This window comes from Papaver somniferum, chromosome 4 (assembly GCF_003573695.1).
Source record: "Papaver somniferum cultivar HN1 chromosome 4, ASM357369v1, whole genome shotgun sequence".
Taxonomy (NCBI): domain Eukaryota; kingdom Viridiplantae; phylum Streptophyta; class Magnoliopsida; order Ranunculales; family Papaveraceae; genus Papaver; species Papaver somniferum.
This window is the reverse complement of record NC_039361.1, coordinates 38,189,314-38,214,904: the sequence shown is the minus strand read 5'-3', so window position 1 is coordinate 38,214,904 and position 25,591 is coordinate 38,189,314. Positions and strand designations below refer to the sequence as shown.

Sequence of the window (25,591 nt, the reverse complement as noted above, 5' to 3'; positions counted from 1 at the left end):
CTCATAAGAAGCTTAAAATGCAAGAAAATGCAGGGGTGAGCACCTTACATTAGCGATTAAATCAGCAACATAACTAAGAATAATAATATACCGGAGTATCTTTTTTCTAAGTATTCAAAAGTCTTCGATTGAAGATAATCATTGCACTGTCTGAACGCAAGATTGCATTTGGAAATGTGATAAACTTGAAAGCTATTTAAACCCAAGAGATAATCAACACACCACACACCAAATTCAAACTCATAAATCAGATCAGTCGAGATGTCAAACGGATGTGAAGCAGGTTAGTAATTTTCAATTTATGAATTTCATACTAACGGTAATGTACAGTTTGTATTATCTGATATACATTGAACCTTAATGTTACAGGTAAGAATTCATGGCCAGAGTTAGTCGGGTGCCTTGGAAAGACTGCAGAAAAGAAGATCGAATATCAGAATCGCAACGTAAATGCAATTTTGATACCAGAGGGCAGTGCTGTAACCTTGGACTTCAGGTGCGACAGGGTTTGGGTCTGGATCAATGAAGCTGGAAAAGTTGTTCGAACACCTGTAATTGGGTAATACATGCATGCACTATATGCATGATATGAATTTCCGGCCTGCCTCATCTAAAGTTTTACTTTGATATATGTATGAATTAAGTCGTTACTCCATGTATACTTATCGATGTAAGTTGCTGTATTACTATTATAGATGTCCCTGATTTTATTCATTAAATAAAAATTGGCCGGATCGATTGTGTCATTTTCTTAAAGCTCCATACTTATAGATCGATGAAAACTACTGCAACAGAAATACATATAGATATAGCATTGAAGCAATTCATGAACAAAGGCTAGAACTCAAGAAATTCTAAAGTTGTTTCAAGAAGAGACACCAAAAAATAAAATTTCATCAACCTTGGCCTTTGCTTGCCATGTTAAGTGACAGATGGCACTTGGTTGACAGATGTGTCTAGCCACAAACGTAGTTTTGTAGAACTAGGTGGCTTCACGTGGACACCATGCGGTAGGTACGACATATCATTTTCCCTGAGATTACATACATGGGTGCAATACTATCCTGATCAGTTTTCTTTTATACTGTATGTTTCTTTATGCACTGAAGGATTTAAGTGGAGATCCGGATAAAGCTTGACAACATTGTACGGCACATCAGTTTCTCTCTGAGGAAGTTTAATTGAACCATAGCTTTGGAAAAATTGTTTCTCATCCCCTGTTACCACTCATTTCGCGTGCCCATAAGCAAAACAAAGCTTTTCCTTCTCAAACCACTACCTGGTACAAGCTTTTCCAACTGCTTGTACCAGGTAATAGAAGTTGAGAAACCAAAGTGTAAGACATGATTATTAGTTCTAGGTGCTGGGGGACAAAGCAGCAATCCATCTTGCCAAAATTTTGTATTTTTACCATTATTCACTTCCATAAAGAAATTTTGCTTCACAACTTGAATTCCATCCTCAAACACTGAACTTCATGCATCGACCAGTGCATGTGTCTGAATCCATTTGCACAATGGATTGCATTCTATTCATTTTGGACAAACCAAAGCCCATTCATTTTACTAATGAATTAATTTTTTTCTTTTTTCTTAAATGACCAGTTTAGCACCAAATCAACTGGATTCTCATTCAAGCAGTCATCTAGAAACTAGCATATTACAGATCTCATGATTCTCATCACATTTTTATGACCCAAACACAAAAGTAAATACTCAAAGAAACTAAGAATTAATCTTCATTTAATGAATACAATATCAAATTACATCAAGACTAATACATAATTCAGAAAATATTGAAACGACTGCACCTCTAGCTCAAAGCTAATAGAGAGAGCAAGAGATATATATATTACAAGGTCAACATATAGTTATGTACAATCGATCAATGACTCTTTCAAGGAATTTAAATTACAACATTACTAGTTCATGTTATAAACCTAACTACTTTGTGTAACCTTACTAACTAAAATGTTGAAAAGCCCACAAATAATAACTAATTACTCATGTTCAACTGTATTTAAGCTTTTATCACTTTGCTTTGATGATGAAGCGAAGATGATTTTAAAACCCTGAAAACATGTTCTTCACCTGTGCATTTGTCTATTCTAACAACCCAATGACTCTTATTCTTTGCTGCCATTAAATCTGCTTTCTTATTACTTGCAGGTATTCTACACACCAACAAGCCTTCTCCTATAGGTAACAGTTGGGTCTTAAACCCACTCTTATTCCACCAGGATCCCTTGCTAAATGCATTATAACCCACCACAACAGCGCCTTTATTAACTGCACCTTCTTGAACGGCTCGAAGAATACCTTCATGATCATCCAAATTGCAATCGATAAGAACAAAGTCGGCTCCTTTGTAGCAGTTCAATAAAAGCCTGCGTGCATATCCGACAACAAAATCAACAAACTTCGCATTTGGGCCTAGAGCATTTCGTGAAGATTCGAGCTCTTCATGTCCACGAAGTATACAAACTACACGACCACCGGTTTGGTGAGCTGCCACTACTAATGCTAGTGTGGTTGCTCCTGCAATGCCTGAACAGGCTTCAACCATGAAGTGTCCGCTGTTACCGGCTGCAAGAGCCGATACAAATTCAGCTACAGCTGGTTCCTTAGCTAATTTTCCCTGCAAACATAAGCAACAGAATCAATATCAAAACTAAAACCTACGAGAAAGCAATAAAAATTCTAACTCATGAAACAAAAATACATGATTAAGTGTTTATGATTTCTTACCATTTTTAAGGTTTTAAGGTAAGCTTTAGTAGCATTTTCAGCAGACCAATTGCAAGCCATTTTTGTTTTTGCTTCTATAATTTTAAGTGATGAACAATCTTGTAGTATTCAAGTTGATATTGAAATGATGAAATGATATCTCAAAAGATTTCTTTTTATAAGTTCCAGAGTTACCTTGAAAGCATCAAGGATGCGTAGGATACAACCACTTAGGGTAGGCTGTAACTGTTGGGTACTTTCTTACTCCAACTGGCAAAAAAAAGCTTAAAAATGTACGAATTCATTAATTAATCTAATCAATTGGCAAACCTCCATATGATTAGATTATCATAACTTAAGATTCAATCTTAAGTGTTTAAAGACGAAAAACAGGATACTGAGGAGGAATTATCTAGCTAGCTAAGAATAGTTCTACAAGTACCAACACCCTGTATATATCATGTGACTATACCTCCCGCCACATGCATGGTTCGTGCATGGAATGTATCGTTTAACGAACAATTCAACCGATGGATGTGAAATTCCGATGTCCAAATAAAAACACTTTAAGACTTGGTACTGAGAAAGGAAAAAAAGGACTTGATCACAAAAGTGACCTTCCTGGAACCTGGTTAGCTTCATTAATCATGATTAAATAATTTCTAATTAGTCGTAGATTCTAATTGTAATGTTTAAGCAAATCTCATAATAATGTTCTCCACTTCCCGAAATATTCATGAATTAGCTGTCATGTCCTTTGAAGCACAGACCGGTACTATCAAAACTTCAAAACCGAGGATGGAGAAAATTAAATGTTGGTACTACTATTTCTCTCGGACAAACCTAACATATATCACGTTCATATAGACAGCAAACCGACAGTTTTGTAGATGATGGCCTGTATTTTATCCATGCCATGTATCTAGGTTTGTCTTTTGGTTCCAATACAGTTGTGTATACATACACTACTGAATTACTAGTACAAATTTTGGCCATGCCCAACCCATGCCGAACTATTGGAACTGACACCAATTTTATCTATTAATGTCTAGTGCAAAACCTGCAACTCCTAGTTGCATACCTGCAACCTTACCAGATCTTCAAAACCGAATTCATTAGACAGTAAACAAGCGAAAGGACAGAACGGAGTGTATGCCGGTTAAATCAACCAACTATACGAACATCCAAATCAAGTCTGCCTTCAAGGCTTTAACTGTGTATATATTTCGTGTCCCCAGTTTTTGTTGTCCCACTTGGATCTACGAAACAACTGCTTAACAGCGGTTTTCTGTTTTTGTTTTTGTGGGAGCAGGGGAGATGTATTATTTTGTAACATGAAAAGATATCTGTCTGCTGGTATAATTGCATGTGTATATTAGGCTAGTTCATACAGATATGGGTTGGCAAAGAATCTCTACAGAAGGTGGTGCGAAAGAGGTACAGAATCTACAGATTTATTACTACGTGCACATTCAACAAATTATTCTCAGTTATTCAGAAAAGAGGATATAAATGAGACACACGATTGGGCATCACTATTTCTTCGTGTATGTATTTATTTAATTGTATTTTGATGGTTGTGCGACATACGCTTACGTACATATGAACTTTGTACTCTGTATGTGCAATTGTGCATATCTGGATACACGTATGAGTTGGCTTTTGGAGTGGCTGTAAGTTCATGTTGAACGTACTTGATGCAATCTATGGCTTCTTAGCAACAGCAAAAGGGTCAAGAGAACCTTTTTCGTAGATTGCATTGCGATCTAGAGACGCTAAAACCAAGCCAGATAAATTTAACAATTCCGAGCATGTACGTACTTTCTTCAACACTCGATAAGCCAATAATTTAACAATTTCTATTCTTTCATCCAAAAACTAAGATTTGTGTGATCGAGGTAAGTTAAAGGAGACAATATATTAAAGGTTTAACCAAGCACGGGAAACCATGAACTTGGACTCAAGGAGGTTTGTAGCTGGTGAACGTTGGGAGTAAAACACGGTAGGACGATGGATTTGTATGCTTTTGGAACCGGTACATGACATTGGCTGAACCAAAACACAAGGCTGACATCAGATTTTTTTTTTTTTTTTGAACAGAACCCAAATTTATATTACAAAGAATGACAGTTTACATCATAGGCTAAGTGAGGAGTTAGCAACTCAGGTGGATGTAACCACCATTCCTCACAAAGTTGAAACCTGCGAACTGCTTTAGCTAGAGCATCAGCAGATTTATTTGCACTCTTATTTACATACACACAGGACCACCCAGACTTACATTGTTGATTAAACAAACTGGCACACCTATTTAACATAGAACTAGATTGCCAAGGAGGCAGAGGTAAACCAGCATTTACATACTGAACTAAATTTTTACAATCAGACTCAAAAATAACCTTGTTCCATCTGTTATTTAGAGCCCAAAGCATAGCTTCAAGAAGAGCCCAAGTTTCTGCCTGATTAGGATGTATAGCTCGCTTTAAGAGTCCTCTTCCTGCGATATAAGACCCTGTAGAATTTCTCAGTATCATAGCAATTCCAGCTAAATGAAAACTTTTCTCAAATGAAGCATCAATATTCATCTTTAACATGTCTGGTGGTGGAAAGACCCAATGATGCATATGACTTACATGATGTCTAGACTGCCTAATATGATGAGATGCTGAAACAGTAGTAGTAGTAATATCTGCTAAGTATTTGAACAGAGGATATAACACAGAATTCACATTTACTGTTGCTTGTTGAAAAATAACTTGGCATATAAACTTCCTTATGTGCCAAAATATAGCTGTTATTCCATGAATAGAAGGAGCTTCAGAGGAAAAGTTAATTTCTGCATCAAGAGAGGTCCAAGAAGCAAACCAGTCATTCAGAGTTTGAAATTGATAAATATAATGACAATGCTGAGGTAGACAAATTCTCCATATAACTTTTGCAAAATCACAGTCAAAGAACAAATGGTTGATATCTTCAATATGAGACGTGTTACAGAGAATGCAACTTCTTTCAACTATATCAGTATGATGTAAATTAGCTCTAACAGGTAAAGCATTGTGAATGAGTTTCCATAGGAAAATCTGCAGTTTATATGGAATGTGTAATTTCCAGAACTTGAGCCAGAAATTGGTATTGAAAGAATAAGCTGAAGGTGTTGAATGAACATTACACAAATGGTTATAAGTAGATCTTGTTGTAAATTTACCAGTTGATGTGAGTGGCCATACTAAAGTATCTTCAAACTGCAGATCTATCGGAATGGTTAAAATAGAGTTTACCTGAGTAGTTGTAAAGAGTTTATGCAAACGAGGAATATCCCACTGAGAAGTACCTGAAATCATTAACTGAGACACCCATTGAATATCATTAGTATTTAACTCATCCCAATTATATAAAGCCCCTGATTCACTTGGAATCCAGTTATGTTGCCAGATGTTAATGGTATCACCTCTACCAACCTGCCATTTACTTAAATTGTTGAACAATTCGAACTCCATGAGCAATACTCTGCCATATTCAACTAGAGTTATTATGAAGCAGAGGAGGTTCATACTTCAGATCATGGTACGGGAGTTGTTAAGGGTTCTGTTGAGTTAAGGGTGACATCAGATTGGTGTTTCTATTCATTGTCGTATATTGATGCAACGACCCTCTGATGCAAAGTCGTCGTGCGCAAACAGGACGGTAGAGAAAATTTAGCGGTGGTCGTTTTCCTTGGGGGGAGCCCCTTCGCTGTACTGTTTTTGCCACGAATTGTCACTAGGGTTGTTACTCCTCAAGTTCCGATACAAGTCCCGAGAGTAAGCTTGTCCCCACGTAGGATTAGAAGCTACGCAAGAACAATCGCAATCTGCTAGCCAAAAGCAGTATCACTAGGGCATAAACTGGGTGCTTATTTTCAACCACAGGCATCAAGCAACAAATGAAGCGCAGCAAGCGCCTCACTAACCGGAAGCAAGCCACACGCCGATAGGAACACGGTAGAGACACCGCTATCAGAGAACACGCTAAGGAAGGAAGGCAACCCAGAAGTAATAGCTTCAGATCAAATGTTAAATCAAGAGGCTAGCTCAGTTCTCTGAAAAATGGCGCCCTGATCACTATTACCTATTCAAGTGACTCAAAATTTACCACTGTGATCCTAAATCTGCCACTTGACCAAGTTTTATCTTATGACCCAAGATCCAACCAAGCGGGAAGAGCTCCCATAACTATTAACCAGGAATAGCATGGACAATTTTCCAGTTTCCAACCAGGAACATCTTATTTCATGCACATGTAAACAAAACCACTTCAGACTCATGCTATTATCCACAGTTCAAGAAATCAATTTCTGATTTTCTTTTTGCCTTAACAAGGCAGACCACTAATATTTCTCCCTGCAGAAGAATAAAAGTGAGGCAGGATTGATGGAGTCGGCCTTCGCACCAAAATTCACAATCCCATCAAACCCTTAAAAAGCAGTGCAACTTCAACAAGGAAGCCCACCTGCTTTTTTTTCTTCTACCGTTTCCTAAATTCACAAACATGACATACAGCAGATTTGCTTTGGACAAAAAGAACAGGAAAAAGGTAAATACTAAGAAGAGATAAAAACAACACATACTCATTAAGAAGATCCGACTTGTTCGAGGTTCTCATAGCCGAGTACTCTTTCCATAACATAGTCCAATACCGATACCTACATACTAAGATACTGATAAGGGGTACAACACCCACTACCGAGTAACCAGCTAAACCTACACATACATCTTTGTATAATGTCAATAATACATCCTCGTATATGGGATGCTGACCTTAACAAAATGGAACACTGTCATATAATTGTAAATCTGCACCTCTCATGAGAGAGACTGCTTAGTTCTGGCCCCTTGAAGAACTCCCTCTTGCACGTGATTCTGTCTCCTCAGGGTTGTTCCTCTGTGGCTGCTCTGTTGAAGGAAGGGCCCAACCTTGACTGGGTGCGGCTTGCCCACGGTTAGTTCTTTGTCCTGCAAGTAAGAGAAAAGCTTAGAAAATGACCAAGGAACATAGAAGAACACAGCGTCAAAGCCGCACCCCAGAATTAGAGATAATATGTTACTTATCCAGTGCTATTGCTAGAGAAACAATGAACCAGAAAGATCACGAGTAAAACATATATGTCAAGACGAGAAAAGAGAAGCCGTCGTAAATTCTTTATCCTAGCATGCTTACCATTATATCCCTGCATGTTGAACCCCTGCTCATCCCAGCCAGGCAAATGCCTCCTGGCACTCCCATTCCAAGCTTCTTCGAAGACGGGAAGCTCACCTGGCAAATTGAAATTCATCAGTTCCTGGTGAATATTCTACATCGTGTAAGCATGATAGTCAATTAGTAATGAAACATTCTAATGCATGTTTCAGGAGCATACCTTCGTCTAGATTGTGTAACGTTTGCAAAGTGTCCACCTTACCATCTGGGTTGAGCTTCCTAGTGACAGAATGACCCTACAGGGGGGTGACAAAAGATGAGATCGGCGCTCTTTAAGTTCTAAAACATTTAGAGAACATAATGCAACGAGAAAGAAAAGAAAAAACTCATAAATCAACAACCCATCACAGATGCAGGCACACTATCTACCAAATGTGACACAGCTTGGGGAAGCCATGGGGGACCCCACAACATAACGGCAGAACCCAGATAGCAAAATGCATTACTGTTGTAGTGGGAAATTACTCTCCCTCATTGCACTTTCTCGCAAGTTAAAGGATGTATTAACTCAGCATTGGGCAAGGGCAAGAAAACGGAATTCAGAGTTCTACGAAATTACGCTTTGGTCTCCACATTTTACTAACCTATGGCGTTCACGTTTCTTCATAAATTTCTCCTCTTTTCTGTGTTTTCATTATATATATTCTGTGACTTATGAATTTTTTTTAAAAGATACATAAAAAATAGCCCAATGTCACATACTGATACAAACGAGAAGAACAGCAAAAGTTAAGGACAATGCAAGCCACCAACAAGGACATTTCTGAACACTTGTAAAAGGATTAGTTGGTCACATTTTTGGTTCGAAGAAATCTAAGACCTTGTTTGTTTGCAGCTGACTCGGCGTCTGAATCTGAGTCGACCCCTGACTCGGACCGAGTCAGCAGTCAGACCGTTTGTTTTCCATTTTGAGTCAGATCTGACTCGACCTCTGATTCAGACATAACCCCTGACTCGGACTCATTTGAGTCAGGTAACAAAATACCCCTGACTCATGAGACCAAACCACTGACTCACTTATTTCCGAGTCAGATGAGTCAGATCTGACTCAAAACAAACATCGACTCAGATCCAGATGAGTCAGGTGATTTCACTCAGATCCAGATGATTCAGATCCGGACGACTCAGATGAGTCAGGAGTAAACAAACATGGTGTAAGCCTTCATCATCTGGCGTCAGACAGTTAGAAAGAGAACAGGTAAGGAAACATTTGCAGAATTTGCAAAGGCGAGGATTCCCCAATAGAAGGGGCAAGGCAAGTCTTAAACTGGGGTTCAGGAATAAGCCCACCACGTTTTCTAAAAAAATTTGTAATAGCACATCGAAAAAGTACCTTATTGTGAATTCCTCTAGAGAGCCTGTGAGAAGCTTTACCGGTAGTTGTATCAGCCTCCTTACTCTCTTCTACCACCACCTGATTCGCACTCAAAGAGTATTAGAACCTGACAAACTTGAAACAGAACCACGAAGAATGATACCACAAAACATTAAATGCTCAAATAAACTAACCCCATCACCGCCCATCTTCCTCGAAGAGGAGGAAGTATAGTATGCGCCGTTTACACCACCATAAGTTACAGTTGAACTCTGGTACGAGAAACTTTTTGTCTGAGGCTGTGTTCTTTCCACGCTGCTATGTCCATTCCTATATTGCAAAAGCTTGTTTTTCCTCTCTGAAAAATCATACCAATTCATCAATTCACAAGACAAAAAAGGAAACAGAAAACTTACAATTCCAAAATTAACACAACAAGCACAAGCAGATATTTGCACCTTCGGCTGCATCATCCGGGTCTTCAACAAACGCTTCTTTACTTGACCTAGAATGCTTTCTCGGATTTTCTTTCTGTTCATCAACCTCTTGTTTCGCCTCTTCCTCTTCAGCATCTGAATTTATCTCCTGAATAACCAATCCTCCTCCCTGTTTATTTTCTTGCACAGGCACATTCTGAATAAAGCCCGAAGCAGGCGCATCTCTAGACAAACCTCCACCGTTTGAACCAAACATGCTTGGACCAATCATGCTTTCACCAAACATGCTTTGCCCAAACATACTAGGACCGAACATGCTGTTACCACCACCGCCACCACTGAATGGACGATTGAAGAAAGGACTATCAAAAGGATCTCTTCCTCCAAAGAAACTAGACATTAAACTCTGATGCCTTCCAAAACCACCAAAACCTCCCATTCCAGCAAATGGATCACCTCCAAAACCTCCCATTCCAGCAAACGGATCACTTCCAAAACCTCCACCAAACCCTCCTCCAAAGAAATCATCTCTACCACCTCCTCTTCCTCCTCTACCTCTATCCATTTTTTAAACCCTAATCCAAAACAATATAAAAAAATTCAAATCAAAAAAGCCATCAAAAGCTAAGCAAGAAGAAATCACCACCACCCACAAACACAGAACACAACTTAATATCAAAATTCAACGTTCCTTCCCTAAAAAAAATCATTTGCAAATATTTAAAACAAGCAGAATTAATCTTCAAATTTTAAACCACGAACATGATCAACAGGATTCTCTAAACTTCAAAGTTTACCATCTTCAAAAATTGGAAACTAATTTTCCACATATTAAAAAACTGATCCTATGCAATATAACTGATCAAACCAATGAATACATAGCAATCTAGATCTATTGACGAAAGCAAACCCTAAAAATTCGTAAAAATTGATAAAATGATGAGTAAGAAATTACCTTAGATGAACTATACGATGAAAATAGTTGCAGCAGAGACGTCTAAACGGAAGAAGAAACCCTAGGATATAACTTTCGTTGTCCAAAAGGTTTTGTAGGTTTCTTAAATGTAAAACAAAGAGGAATAATCTAGATAACTGAATTTGCAGCTTCAGGTTTTAAGTAGGATTGAATGGAAAATTAATTAAGAAAAGAATGTTCTAGTAAAAGGAGAGGTATTTACAATATCAGAGGTTCGCAGAATACGTGTCGCTTTGTCTCCTCATATGTGTTTGGTTGAGGATGACCGACTATGTCCCTGTGGACTTGTGTTGTTAAATGGGCCAGCCCGGGTATTATGGGCTTTTAAGTGTACGCCGGAGTGACTAACGTTGGGTTTGGTAATTTTTTTTTTTTTTGTGAAAACTACAGGGAGATCCATTCTCCCAGATTTTTCCACTGTCAAACCCACGGACATAAAAGTTCAGATGCGCACCCATTTTCCCGTCAAAAATTCGTAGCAGACCCATAATTTATGAAATTCTGCTTCTCAGTTTTTAAAAGGCCAAACTACCCTTTTCTTCGAGCGACGAACAGAGAGAAGCGAGAAGAAAACAATGGTGAACTCCGATTCTTCGTTTTTAACATTTGGATTTTTCCCTTTGTCAAATCTTTTTCCAAATCCTTTTCTGAATAATCTTCTCAATAAAACTAGGGTTTCTGTTTCAAAATCTGCGGTTTAAATCTGGGGATTTTGGGTTTCTGTTGTCTTTGATTATTCGAGAAGTAAAAATAAATTAAAATTGAAGTTCAAAAGGGTAAGAAGTGTGTTGTAGTATTTCGATATCAACTAAATTGGAAATTTTCATACCTTATTTGTCTCCATGTTTTTGATCTCAATCGGAAATTTATGATTAGATTTAAATTAAAGATGTTATGCATAATGTTTTATTTAGAGTATCTGCGTGACCTGTTATGCATTGTTTAGAGTATCTGCATAACTTGTTATGCATATAAGAAGTGTTATTGTTTTTGTTAAGCATTCCCTGCGTCGCTTATTGTTTTAATGCATAACATCTTATGCAGATCCAACATTGACAGCATGACAAGTTATGCATTGTTTAGGTTATCTGCATAAGTAGTTATGCATATAAAAATGTTTTTACGCCTTCCCTGCGTTACTTATTGTTTTAATGCATAACATCTTATGCAAATCCAACATTGACAGTATGACAAGTTATGCATTGTTTAGGTTATCTGCATAAGTAGTTATGCATATAAAAAAAAATTTATGCCTTCCCTGCGTCACTTATTGTTTTAATGCATAACATCTTATGCAGATCCAACATTGACAGCATGACAAGTTATGCATTGTTTAGGTTATCTGCATAAGTAGTTATGCATATAAAAAGGTTTTTACGCCTTCCCTGCGTCACTTATTGTTTTAATGCATAACATCTTATGCAGATCCAGCATTGACAGCATGACAAGTTATGCATTGTTTAGGTTATCTGCATAAGTAGTTATGCATATAAAAAAAATTTACGCCTTCCCTGCGTCACTTATTGTTTTAATGCATAACATCTTATGCAGATCCAACATTGACAGCATGACAAGTTATGCATTGTTTAGGTTATCTGCATAAGTAGTTATGCATATAAAAGGTTTTTACGCCTTCCCTGCGTCACTTATTGTTTTAATGCATAACATCTTATGCAGATCCAACATTGACATCATGACCTGTTATGCATTGTTTAGGTTATCTGCATAAGTAGTTATGCATATAAAAAAAAATTTACGCCTTCCCTGCGTCACTTATTGTTTAACTGCATAACATCTTATGCAGATCCAACATTGACAGCATGACCTGTTATGCATTGTTTAGGTTATCTGCATAAGTAGTTATGCGTATAAAAAAAAATTTACGCCTTCCCTGCGTCACTTATTGTTTAACTGCATAACATCTTATGCAGATCCAACATTGACAGCATGACAAGTTATGCATTGTTTAGGTTATCTGCATAAGTAGTTATGCGTATAAAAAGGTTTTTACGCCTTCCCTGCGTCACTTATTGTTTTAATGCATAACATCTTATGCAGATCCAACATTGATAGCATGACCTGTTATGCATTGTTTAGGTTATCTGCATAAGTAGTTATGCATATAAAAGGTTTTTTACGCCTTCAATGCGTCACTTATTGTTTAACTGCATAACATCTTATGCGGATCCAAAATTAACTGAATGACCTGTTATGCATTGTTTAGGTTATCTGCATAAGTAGTTATGCGTATAAAAATTTATGCATTTGTTGATGATTGTTATTAAATCATGTTGCAGTTTCAAGAGAACTTTAGAGATGAGTACAGTGCAATGGAGTTGGAACTCTGTGAACCAAGAGAACCAAGAAAAAGGTCAGCTATATTGGAACTCGTTGCAATGAATCTTGAAGAGAACAGGGACAAGTATGAAGAAGCATTTCAAGATGCGTTACAAATCATTGAAGAAGAGAAGTGTCCTGATAGTATTGAAGCAAGGTTTAAGATTATTCAGGCAAAGCTGAAAGACATGAAGAAGACTCAGGAGACATATAGACGGACTGGAGGAGACTTCAATTCTCAGATGTATGAATATGTGAAGATTTTGCTCATTGATTCAGGCATAAATGAGGTGCAGGAAGAGTCGTCAGGTGGCCCTAGCTTAAATCCATCATCAGCTGATACTATTGTCCCACTTTGTGAAAATTTTCCAAGGAATCAGACACATGTTGAAGTAGTATCTTCAACTGAACCACCTACTCAAGAAGCATTTCCAGAAGTTACCAGACTTGATAGCCAAGAGCAAACTGCTAGTCAAGGACTCCAGTCTTCACCTTTCAAGTTCATGGACATGGAAAAAGCTGTTGATCTCTCCAGCTACAAGGAAATTGACACACCAGAGGAATTGGAGACAACACCAAATCTTGCAACAACTCAGGAAAGAATTGAAGCGCAAGAGAAAGATTTTTTGGATGGTGATGATGATGATGACATTCTTTCAGAAACTGAGAAGAAAGCTGAAGAAAATGAACAACCCACATTTGATCTCCATATTTCACAAGGAGATGATGCTGGTGGACAACAACAGCAAGCTGTTGAGATGCCAGAAGAGACAGTCGCAGAAAAGCCGGAACAACTCGCTGTTGAGATGCCAGAAGATTGGAGAAGAAAAAAAATTATGCCCAAAAACGATGAAGGGTAATAGAGTCTTTCAATACGTTTTAAATATTTTTAAATAATTATGGGTGCGACTGTATCAGAAATTAATTGTGGGCCTGGCGGTAAGAATTTTTTTTTTTGGGCCTGCGCCTAAGTTCCCCTTTTCTTTTCCAAAAGCACTTTCAAAAGGGAAAATTAGGGGGAGACCAAAAAAAAAATATTCTCATTGTCAGGTTCACAATTAATTTTGGATACCGTGACACCCATAAATATTTCTGTGACACCCATAATTATCCGAAATTATTAAAATCTGTCTGCATGACGGTTTATGCATCCGCATGACCTGTTATGCATAATGCATCTTAATTTTTCAGGGGTATAATTGACAACGCAACTTGGATATAACATATCTAAAAATCCGTGCTTTGGAATTTTATAAATTTTATATCGTTGGAAATCTTTTTAAGAGAGTTACGCAACGAGTACAAACAACAATATCAAATTTTTGTTTTTCACGAAAAAATCGGAGGTGATCATCGTTTTAGGAAAAATATTCGAAAACTGAGTGCATATTCATTATGCAGCCTCCAAAAAAGATGCATAACACATTTTGCAGATGCATAATGAATTATGCAACCATTTTTTCGACTGCATAACAAAGTTATGCATCTATAACAAGTTATGTAGCCATTGTTTTGGTTGATTTTAGTTCGTACAGAAAAATTGGTGCATAATGCGTTATGCAGCCATATTTAAATGATGCATATCAGGTTATGCATCCATTTTCTCGATGCATAAAAAATTATGCAACAATTTTCTCGATGCATAACTTGTTATGTAGATATTATTGTAGGTGCATAACAAGTTATGCAACCTTGTTTTTTGTTGGTTTCGATACTAAGAAAAAAGTATCTGCATAACGTATATATTATTTCCTTCATCAAACCACTCATCTCTACTCTTTTAATAGTTTGTAAGCATTCATCCTTAAAAGTGTGTGGCAACCATAACGTAGATATTATATTGTGTCCGTCTCCAAACCCTGAATTCTCTTCTGAATTATAACTCTTATTCACAGCAGCACAACAGCTAAGAAGAAGATAAGGAAACGAATTGATAAGCAATGACATACGAGAACACTTTCTTCACATACGAGATTCAACTATCTTTTTCTACAACCCTAATCGTCTATTTTTTTCGTATGCAGCCTAATATACTTTGATTGTTTAAACATCGGTGATGTTTAGTTTGTTACTATGACTTAGAGAAACGATGGAGCAATCAGTGGGTGTGATTTCAAATCTGAAATTGGGTGAAGATTGGTGCGAATTTGTGTGGGTTTGAGCATAATTGAAAAGGGAATTTTTGTGTCGCTGCTCAACAGATGGGATTAAGGAATTGAAGTTAGGGTTTCGGTGTTCTTGAGAGATAGAGATGACATTGTTGATAAGGGGTCGGTGGTTTGAATATGAAGATGATTATGGGTTTCCTGTTAAACTCAAAAGAAGAAGATAGATCTGCTCTGAAGATCAATGGTTGAATCTGTGAATAGGTGGAGGTTAACAAGATGAATGGGTTGCTGAGTGTTGAATCGAATTGATCCAAAATTAGAAGATGGATGATGGGTTGGTGGCGTTGTTGAAGAAAATGAATTGAAGATGAAGAAGAAGAAAAAAAAAGAACGAAACAGAATTTTATAAAATATGGGTTTTAGAATAATTTTTTCCTAAAAAATGGGTGCGCGCCTTCAGATTTCTAGGCGTAGGTTTCATAGTGGGAAAGATCCGAAGAATGGGTCTCCCTGTAGTTTTCACCTTTCAAAACCTATATATGTCGATAACTTTTGAAACTAGTGTTTGGTAAAAAGTTGCTTTTTTTCCAAAGCACTTTCCAAATTCCTCAATTTTTAAAAGATGGGGAGGAGCTTTTAAAAGCTACAAAAGCATAAGCTTTGGTCCCACCTAAACTTAATGTTTGATTTGTCTTTTTTATCCCTATTTTATTTTATAAATGACAAAAGTTAACCTTAAATTTATATACAATCAATTTTTTATTTTATTCTTTAAATAATATTATTTTTTATTTTCAAACTATTTTATATACTCTTTCATTTAATTTGTCAATAATAAAAAAAAATTATTAAATAACTACTTAATTTTAGTTCGATTTTTTATTTAAATCTTTTTTATATATATTAAAAAGTGGTTAAGTAAAATAATTTTTTTAACAATAATAATAATGGTCACAATTGGTAAATTTAATATTATATATTTATATTTAATAGTAAAAAATTGGTTATTTTTAAACTCAATACAATTGAATAAAACTATTCTTAGAGATATGTCTGTTTTTGTCATTTGCTATAATAACAATGGATGAACCTGATATTTTAACAAACACACTTTGATTGCTTTTTTAATCAGCTTTAACTTTAATTAATATTTTACCTAACGTCTAACTGCTTTTTTCTCACAGCACAACACAGTAATGCACAGCAGAAAAGTTCTTTTGCAAAAGTCGCAGCAATACCAAACTAAGCCTAAGAGCAGTTTTTATGGACTTAACAAATCAAAGATTTATTCATTTTTACCCACTACGGACTCAGAGCATCTCCAATAGAGGGTGAAATTATTTATTTTTCATGACATATAGGATTTTACACCCCCATTTTCCATAAATCCATCTCCAATAAGGTCCTACGAAAAAGGAGGGGTGTGAAAATAAATAAGAAGGTCTTATAGAAAGTCCTATTTAGACCTTGTGAATGACCTCCATGTCATCAATTTAACAACTTTTTTAATTATTATTTCCAAATAAATTTTTCTAAACCAATAGGAAAAAACACTTTTATTCTTTATCCAAAAAACTAATCTTAAAAATAAGACCTTGCACCATTGGAGATGTACATGAGCAAAACATTGTTATTTTTTCCACATATATAAAACCCCATAAATAATGATCTAAATAAAAGCTCCACGTAGAATTTTTAGCACCCACTGTTGGAGATGCTCTCAACAAGCATGAAAAACGGATGAACAAAATAACAAATTTTTTGGTTTATTGAGTGAGATGGAAGAACACGCGCGTGCTGGATCGAAGACCGGGCGATGGAAGAAACAACACGGAGTTGGAAGGAAAAACGCCCCTTGGTTTTCTCTCTCCAAAACTCGGTTGTTATATTTAGGTTTTATTTTTTATTATTTGTTTTATTAGTTAAATAATCAGTGGGACCAAATTATTATTAGTTTATATTAATAAAATCACTAGTAGGTCCCTAAAATATCAAATTTATTCATTCTGTCTTGGTTTTCCATAGTGCAAAAACGTGTTTGTTCATCCACATGGCTCAACAAAACAAAGTTTTTATTGATTGCCATAGGAATTGCCCTAAAATGGACTAGCGTTTCTTTCGGGTGGACACACTACCCCATCGGATTACAAACCGGCGGACATCAAATCGGGCGATGTTACTGAGTTAAGTCAAATTTGAAAAGTATCTTCCCTCTTTTCCACATGATCAGTAAATCCTAATTCATTCTCAAATTTGTTTCTTTGATTTATGTTTTTAAATAAAAGCTAGCATTAATCTTTGGTTTTATTTTAGATAAAAAGTTATCTGATTACACCAGATTCGTTTCAAATTTTTTTATTCAAATTTGATTTTTTGAGTACAGTAAGTGTCCAACGAAGTTACTATTATCCCTTTGTGTTTACGTATTGTTTTGCCCAAAAATGACGTTGGCTAGCTATCATGTATTGGTTATAGCCTTCGTTGTTGTTGTTGTAATGGTTGTTGAAGCTACAGTCTCCCCTGATAAATTCATTGTTCTTTGCATCGCGATGGAAAAACTCTGGTTGTTTGCAGATCCAAACAAGAGAAGATCCACTCATCCTGGTCACACGTGCACCAAGCACAAAGTCTGTTGTAAATTCGAATTTCTTTTATCCCTCCTCTTGATCTGGTAAATAACCAAACATACTCTTTCCTTTTCAGTTTCAATCAATCCCAAAATTATCTTTAAAATGCCAAATCTTCTGGGATATTATGTTAATCCTAATTGCAATAAACCCAATTTGAATAGTATTTATCTAAACCCTAAATATCATATTACTATCAAACATTGACATCTCTGTACTACCTATCAAAACATGGAAGCAATTAATGAGAAGGATGACAACAATCCTATCATAAATAGTGAAGTTACAGATTTTGCTTTAAAATTCGGAAAAACTACTTTGGAATTTTTGGCTGATGAAGAAATGATGTTGTAGAGGAAGAAGATGAAGAAGGTGAATAGCATTATTGTCTGATAGGAAAGATTATTATTGAAGGAAAAATATCTTATGGAGTTGTGGAGCAGAATATTCTGTGCACCTGGAATTTTATTCCTCCAGAAGGGGTGAAAATCATTGAAGTAGACTCTAATGTTCTGATTTTCATATTCAAAGATAATGATGTTGTAGACAAAGTTATTAGAGAAGGTCCCTGGAACATAAACGGGCAGTTGGTTATTTTATTTGATTACTATTCTGGAGTTATCCATCAAAACACGTACAACTGGAACACTGTTAAATCAGTTGAAGAAATAGGAAAGTTAATGGGATAAGTTTTAGACATTGAATCACCTAATGTCATTCCAGTCGAAGGAGTACCAGTCAAAGTTTGTGTGATAATCAATCTCATGAATCTATTACGAAGAGGAGTGTTGGCAAACACGGCTGCAAGAGTGACAAAATAGTTCAGATTCTTCTATGAGATGCACAAATTATGTCTAGATTGTTTTATCATAAATCAATTCAAAGATGCATGTAAAGTTGTTGTTGAACACCTGGAAGTTTTGCACAAAAAACCATTACCATTTGAAGGTGTAGGGAGATTGAGAAAGGATATTATTGTTCTCATGAATAACATTACCATTCTTAAGCAGACTACGAGGAGGAACAACAAAACTAATCCATTTGTGCCTCTACAAGATAGGATAACAATCAAAATTCAAGCAGTAACCGAGTTAGATGAAGATTATGCTAGGCTAGGAAAATGTCAAAGACAAGATGAGATGGTCAGGTCATGAATAGCCAGTTACTTGATGCAACTGACACAAATAACAATGAAAAAATATCAGAGCGCCAAGCAATAGCTAAAACCATACAAAAGGGCAATCAATCTGGTAACACTGGTGTGGAGAATGAGGTAATTACTAGACTTTCTAACCTTTCCTTTTGCAATCAAAATTTTGCTTTAAGTCATTGCATTTTTATTTGCAGTAATCTTTCAAATTCTAGAAATTTGATAAATTTTGACAAAATGAAAATTTTATCCTGGAGTGTTTGTGGATTTGGTAACAAAAACACTAGATACCATCTTAGAGACCTCATTATCTTATGATCCTGATTTAATTTTATTGATTGAAACCAAAAATACCAATAGGAAAATGAAAAGCTATATCTCAAATTTAAACTATCCAAAATGTTTGTCTTGTTGATCCTATTGGCCTTTTATGGTGGAATTTGTTTGATGTGAAAAGATGGGTTAGATGTGCAAATCATAGATGCTAAACTCAATGTGATAGAATGCAAAAACAGAAATGATGCTAGGACAAATTTCTCCCTTGTGTCTCTCATTTATGATGCCATGAATGTTACTTGCAGAAATATTCAGTGGGACTATATGAATAGCAGTGCCTCCTAAATCAAGGGTGATCTTAAATTTATTCTCACTCAAGATGAAAAAAGTGGAAACATAGTTAGTGAGAATGATTTTGATAAAGCCAACAAATTACGTGATAACAATGTTCTCCATAGCATGAATTTTAAAGGAATCCTTTCACATGGACCAATAGAAGGTCTGAAAATGAGATTATATATAAAAAAAAAGGACTGACAGAGTTTTATCAAATATAGACTGGTAAAAAAAAACTACCCAAATGGTATTTCTCATCATCTCATCCCCCTGGCTAATAACTACTGTTTTATTTTACTAATAACTGATAGAACCCAAAACAGAACTTATAAGCCATTCAGGTTAAAGAGAAATTAGATTACTGATCCATATTACAAATAATTGTACTATTACGGAACTTGGATCTGATACTTTTAGGGTCACTAGAAGCTAATACAACACTAAAATAGCGAGACATTAGAAACATAATAGTTTTGGTAACATCAATACCCAAGTTGATAAAACTAGAGCTCAGATTGGAACATTGACTAATAATGGTAACTTAGCAACCAACTATAATGAACTTAGAGAGTTTGAAAGGAACTTAGTTACTGGCTTGATACTCGGGCTGAGTTCTGGAGGCAAAGGAATAAAGACGAAAATCTTAGGAATGGTGATAGGAACACTGTCTATTTTTACAATATGGTCAATTTTTGGAAAAAAAAACAACATTGATACTCTGTAAAATTCCATGAGAATTTGGATGACTGAGAGGAATGAGATTGTTGCAAATCTCAAAGATCATTTCTTTAGTACGAGAAGAACTACTTCTCCTGAGAATCCTACTATTATTTTTCTTATGTTGTGCCTTGTATTTTTGATGATGATGATAACATTCTTACCTTTATTTCTTCTAGTGAGGAGATTAAAAATGTAATGTTTAGCATGCGACCATGGACTACTCCTGGTCCAGATGGTTATCCACCTATCTTTTATCAACAGATGTGGTCCACTGTTGGTGAGGACATCATAAGAATGGTGTAATCTTTATTTCATTCTAAACATTTGCTTAAACAAATCAATCTTAATTTTACTGCCTTGATTCCTAAGAAGACTTGTCCCATTAGTTTTGTGGACTTTAGGACAACAAGTCTGTATAATGTCACCTATAAGGTAATATATAAGATTTTGACTTCTAGACTCAAGTCTTTACTTAACAAGATAATCTCTCCATCTCAAGTTGCTTTTCTTTGGTAGGATAATTACAAATAATATTGTAATGACTCGTGACCTTATTTCCACCATAAAAAAAAACAAAAATAAAGACGGTTGGATGGATGTAAAGCTCGATATATCCAAGGATTTTGACAGAGTATAATAGAGCTTCTTGATTGTTTCCCTAAAAATCTTAGAATTCTCTAGTGATTTTTGTGATTTGATTGAACAATGTATTACAACTGTAACCACTCCTATCATTTTAAATAGTTCGCAAGGTGAAATTTATAAACCTCAAAGAGGTTTAAGATAAGGTGATCCCTTATCCCCTATTTTTTTATTCTTTGCATGGAATGAATGTCCATAGCCCTTGCTACTGCCGAGAAAAATGGTCAAATTCATGGTATTACTGTCATTAAGAATAGTTCTAGCATCTATCATCTTTTCTTTGCAGATGACTACTTAGTCTTTACTAAAGAAAAAACTAATGAAGCTAGAGTTTAGCTAAGGTTTTAGATCAATTCAGTAAATTCTCTGGGAAATCTTATATTTTATTGTTTAAAGATGTTCCTTGATACTCAAGATGAGATCCCAAACCGAAATGTTTGAGAATCTTTTTGAGATTTACAAATTTATACGTTTTTGTTTTACTAGGAAGCAAAAATATCTCTGGAGAGATGTATTAGTTAAGTGACGAGGTGTCGAACTCGCAAAAATAAATTCCTTACTTCTCTTACACTAACTAGTAGTACAATGACAAGCAGGTTCATTCCTAAGGGAGAGTTGAGCTATAGTTGTCAATCCAATTTCTGAATAAGAATAATGCAAATATGAGTATGAGAAGATCAAAGACTCTTTCTAAGCCACAAAACGTGAATCTTATTGATATAGCTAGTTTCGGCAAAGTATCTTGTTACTAACAACCCTAGAATAATTAGTACGCTCAACTATTCTGTTATTATCTCCTAAGCTCACCGGATACGAAAGCGCTCGTCTATCGGGTTCTACTTGCCAAGTTTCCTGGAAGTACGCTCTCTAGGTGTGACTTAAACAAGTGCATTCAGTTCTGTGAGATAGGTTATTCCTAGTGACAAATACATATGCTTGACTCATCTACTAGTGGCAATCTCTACACATGGATATTTAACAAAATCCAATCGTCAATACCCATATAGTGCTACTTGTATTCAGAATTTTTAGACAATTACGGGTCGAAGAATTCCCAAATTAGCATTAGAATCATCAATCAACCATTCAATTCGCGACTTAAACGGTTTAGAAACAATTCACACAAACAATATTGGCACGGTAAAGAATGAACAATAACAAGATGATTTGCAAGAAAACGGGCACTTTAAATATCAATTTGAATTCAAGTTTTGGACGTTGAAGTTATCCCTAATCAGGATGCTTAGCTACTGGAGTTCATGGTGATAAATATGAAACTGTAACAGCAAACCAAAACAGCAACTGCAGCAGGTGGTGGTGGAATGGTATTGTGGACTGGATGTACAATGGCGGCGTATGGACTGGAGGTATGGCCTGCAACTGTGGAGGTGGTACGTACTGCCGTAGGTGCGAGTCGGAGTTGCTGCGAACAGGTGGAGTGCTGGTGATGGCTGGAAGTTGTTGTGGTGAATGGAGGATGGATCTGAACTCCAGCTGCTACTGTTGATGGTGGTATAGATATATGCAGATGGTGGTGAATATGCAGGTGGAGATACAGACTGATGGTAATGGAGATGATGGGTGTATGCAAGAGATGATGCTGGTGTATGCAGTGGATGGATATGCAGGTGAGATGGTGGTTGTTCAGCGAGAAAAAGCTCGCTGAAACAAGGGTTGTTGGCAGCTGGTAAAGGGGGTATGTGATGATCTGTTTCCTGGCAGTAGGGTTCTTCTTTTATAACTCAGTTCTTCCTTGCTACTCAATCTAACTCTTTCTCCTGCAAATTCACATTGGATTGAGACCCAATAATTCGATTCAATCACAAACTCTAAAAGCCCAACTGATCTTCACCACACATCACACAAAACTGACGGCACAGCTTCACTTGTCAGCTGTCTTCTTGGCAAGAAATTCACCTGAATCAGCTCATAATTGACCCCAAACTCCTAGCCAGTTCCTTTACGGGTTCTCACCCATTGTGCCGTGTCTTTTTAAGCCCTCTGCCTCTAAATTATGTCCCATTCAATCCCCACAGAGTCACAGACCCAATGGTAACAGCTTGTCTTCAGACCTAACTTTCCGGTCACAATAAAACCCAAAACTGTATATATTACTCGCACCAATAATTCTGTGTTGTTTTCAAACTCAAAACCCTGTCCTGACCATTCACGGAAACTCACAGAAGTCCAGGGAAAACCTGGTCGCAGGTGAATCTGAAATGTAAAGAACTACTCGGTCAGACATTTTCTCGAACATGTAAGGTGCGTCTTGCAACTGGCAATGGAGACAATTCTGTTAAGTTTGGTTGTGTGCCTATTAGTTATCCTTCCCTGCACATGTGAATTACACAGACAATCACAAACCATTCCCATAGTTCATAAGCTCTGGAACATCTTAATTTCTGTCATTCAACATCAATTCAACAACAATAGTCCACTGTTCTTCTTCTCTATATTTTCTTTGCTCCAGCTTAAGTTCTTGTTAGCAATTGCAAATCTGATATCAACCCATCTCTCCACTTTCGAATACCAACATTCGTTCTCAAATTAATGGCATTGACAACACTTCTTATCCTATCTTCTCTCGGCTTGGAACTGAACTTCAAAACCAAACAAACTGGACCCAAACTCTGAACCCACCTAAGCTTCAACTCCGTGTCTATTCTCTTAAACACGACAACCATAGCCCAAGGCTGACTGGCGTGAACCCTTAACGCAACGTGAAGATATTGGCAGACAACTTGGGTCATGAACTGAGAAGACCTGAACTGTTGTATATAGCTCGACCGAGTTTCTGAAACTTGGTTTTCTAAAGGAAATGAATGCGCCCTGAGTAGGCGAGTGCAGGTGCTCCAATAATTCTGTTATGCACAATTTCTTCCCATTCTTGCTGTGCTTTGAGCCATCTAGGACCAAGGTTACCAAAACGATGAATTAAGCTTCGTTTTCCCTCCTTTCACGTCGCATGACTCCAAAATACCTATAAAATGAAAACCAAGCATAAAATACAATAATATAAAAGAAATAGCTAAGAATAGCATAAGAAATTGATACTCAAAAGATGTATTTTAGGCACTTATCATTAAGTGCTAGCTAATATTGAGTTTCCCATGAGAGATTTCGGTTATACAGTTGGATACTCGGTTAAATTAGACAAAACTAGATTTAGGTGCTTTATTGCATATCTTGAGAATATTTCCGGTTATGGAAATTCCTTAGTGTCCAAACTACCTTGGTATATAAATAGTAAAGTTTTTTCTTCTTAAAAAATTATTCTGAGGAAGGCACTTTGTTTCATAGTCATTGTTGTAGCTTACTAATAGTACTACTTGTAATACTATCTTGGAGAGGAGAGTAACCTAATTAGATGAAATCTCTTATATCCGCTAGTTTAAAGACTTATTTGATTAAGAAGCGTCTAGATAGTACCATCGGTAGGAAACTAGAATTGCATTATTATTCTAGTTCTCGATTGTTGATTTGATTGACTAACGATTGTTAACTCTTGATTGCACCTGGTTTGATTACTCTTGAGAGCCTTTTCTTCTGACATAAGGTCACTCAAACTAAATCAAGAGATTAGCGATAGTTCAGATCTGACGTTGACTTGTGATCATCCATTGTTAACAGATTTCTTTCTGTGTGTGATCGATCATAAGTTGAAATCAAGTTTGTTATTGTGCAGGTATAGAAGAATACTTTAAAATTTTGAAGACAAGAGGATTTTTTCTTATTGGTTTCGTATCTTTGTGATATGCTTCGTGCACAAATTTGATCGGCTGGGATTTGAGTAGATTTTGTTTATCTTTGATAGGTGATTGATTGATTAGTCGTATTTAGATCGACATGCTATCATTTGGTGGTACTCTTCATTATCCGAATATGATAGTTCTGTTTGGCTTGATCTGGTTAACTTGTTAATCCAGATTTTGGAAGATCTAACCAGACAAGGGAGTTTATTGATTTAAACAGAAAAGCCTTTATTAGAAGCTCAATTAGAATATATATGATTAACTTGTTGAGATAAGAAGATTAGTTACCAAATTTATTATTCCTTTACTGTTAGGAAGACGATCCAAAGGAGTTGAGTGCTAGAAGTCTTCACAGCATCTGAAGCAACTTAAGATAGTGGACTTTATCTTAGGATTCACATGCATTGGCCAGATTGGTTGTAGGCGTAGGGATACTGGGGAAACTAGGTAACTATGGGTAGTTTACTTGGTCTCAACTAGACGAAGTTGGTAGTGGTCTTTGTATAGCGGTTTAATTCTGAGAGTATTCAAAACTTGACTAGGTTCTGAGGTTTTTCTACATTTGCTGTTTTCTCGTTAACAAAATCTTGTTTTGTCTTTACTTTTACTTTCTTCAATTATAATCATTGTTTTAGTTATAATTAATATTAAAAGTAAATACATTGTACGTTAATCCAACACTGGGGTTGATCCCTATAGTTTAAGGTTCAGTTTCGGACTTATACTATATATCAAGTGTATAACTTGTTGTTTGCTATCTTTTTGAGAGTTTCTGTCTATATTAGATCATGCAAGGTATCAGACTTATAAGTTGATATCGAAAATATTGTGGTGTACTTGGTACCCTCGTCATTTCAACGTGGAAATTAGGATTGTCATAAATATTGATTTTTAGAATTTCAGTCATTTTATACAAGCTTAATTTTATTTTGATGAACTAGATAACTAGTCTTT

General features: G+C 36.2%; 2 protein-coding genes and 1 long non-coding RNA gene across 3 annotated transcripts; 1 reads left to right on the top strand and 2 right to left on the bottom strand.

The window, feature by feature from the left end:
• Nucleotides 1-55: 55 nt before the first annotated feature.
• Nucleotides 56-756, top strand: LOC113273751. The gene is made up of 2 exons (XR_003322586.1): nucleotides 56-283; nucleotides 370-756. It is a non-coding gene; the product is annotated as an uncharacterized LOC113273751 (long non-coding RNA).
• A 1,062-nt stretch (nucleotides 757-1,818) lies between these two features.
• On the bottom strand, nucleotides 1,819-3,125 carry LOC113273750. The gene is made up of 2 exons (XM_026523373.1): nucleotides 2,748-3,125; nucleotides 1,819-2,637 (listed from the first exon to the last, which is right to left on the bottom strand). The coding sequence occupies exons 1-2, from the start codon at nucleotides 2,805-2,807 to the stop codon at nucleotides 2,020-2,022; spliced, it is 678 nt and encodes a 225-aa protein (XP_026379158.1). The 5' UTR covers nucleotides 2,808-3,125; the 3' UTR covers nucleotides 1,819-2,019.
• A 4,187-nt stretch (nucleotides 3,126-7,312) lies between these two features.
• LOC113275174 (keratin, type I cytoskeletal 10-like) lies at nucleotides 7,313-10,915 on the bottom strand. Its single transcript, XM_026524617.1, has 7 exons — nucleotides 10,669-10,915; nucleotides 9,735-10,288; nucleotides 9,471-9,634; nucleotides 9,295-9,375; nucleotides 8,122-8,197; nucleotides 7,923-8,018; nucleotides 7,313-7,717 (listed from the first exon to the last, which is right to left on the bottom strand). The coding sequence occupies exons 2-7, from the start codon at nucleotides 10,276-10,278 to the stop codon at nucleotides 7,584-7,586; spliced, it is 1,095 nt and encodes a 364-aa protein (XP_026380402.1). The 5' UTR covers nucleotides 10,279-10,288; nucleotides 10,669-10,915; the 3' UTR covers nucleotides 7,313-7,583.
• Nucleotides 10,916-25,591: the final 14,676 nt, after the last annotated feature.

What these genes read in the sequence shown, in the direction of transcription:
- LOC113275174 (XM_026524617.1), bottom strand. Translation starts at nt 10,278, where the DNA reads ATGGATAGAGGTAGAGGAGGAAGAGGAGGTGGTAGAGATGATTTCTTT. An exon ending in CCCGGATGATGCAGCCGAAG is followed by an intron (nt 9,635 to 9,734) that starts GTGCAAATATCT and finishes ATGATTTTTCAG; the next exon opens with AGAGGAAAAACAAGCTTTTG. An exon ending in GGAAGATGGGCGGTGATGGG is followed by an intron (nt 9,376 to 9,470) that starts GTTAGTTTATTT and finishes AGTGCGAATCAG; the next exon opens with GTGGTGGTAGAAGAGAGTAA.
- LOC113273750 (XM_026523373.1), bottom strand. Translation starts at nt 2,807, where the DNA reads ATGGCTTGCAATTGGTCTGCTGAAAATGCTACTAAAGCTTACCTTAAA. An exon ending in ACCTTAAAACCTTAAAAATG is followed by an intron (nt 2,638 to 2,747) that starts GTAAGAAATCAT and finishes TTATGTTTGCAG; the next exon opens with GGAAAATTAGCTAAGGAACC.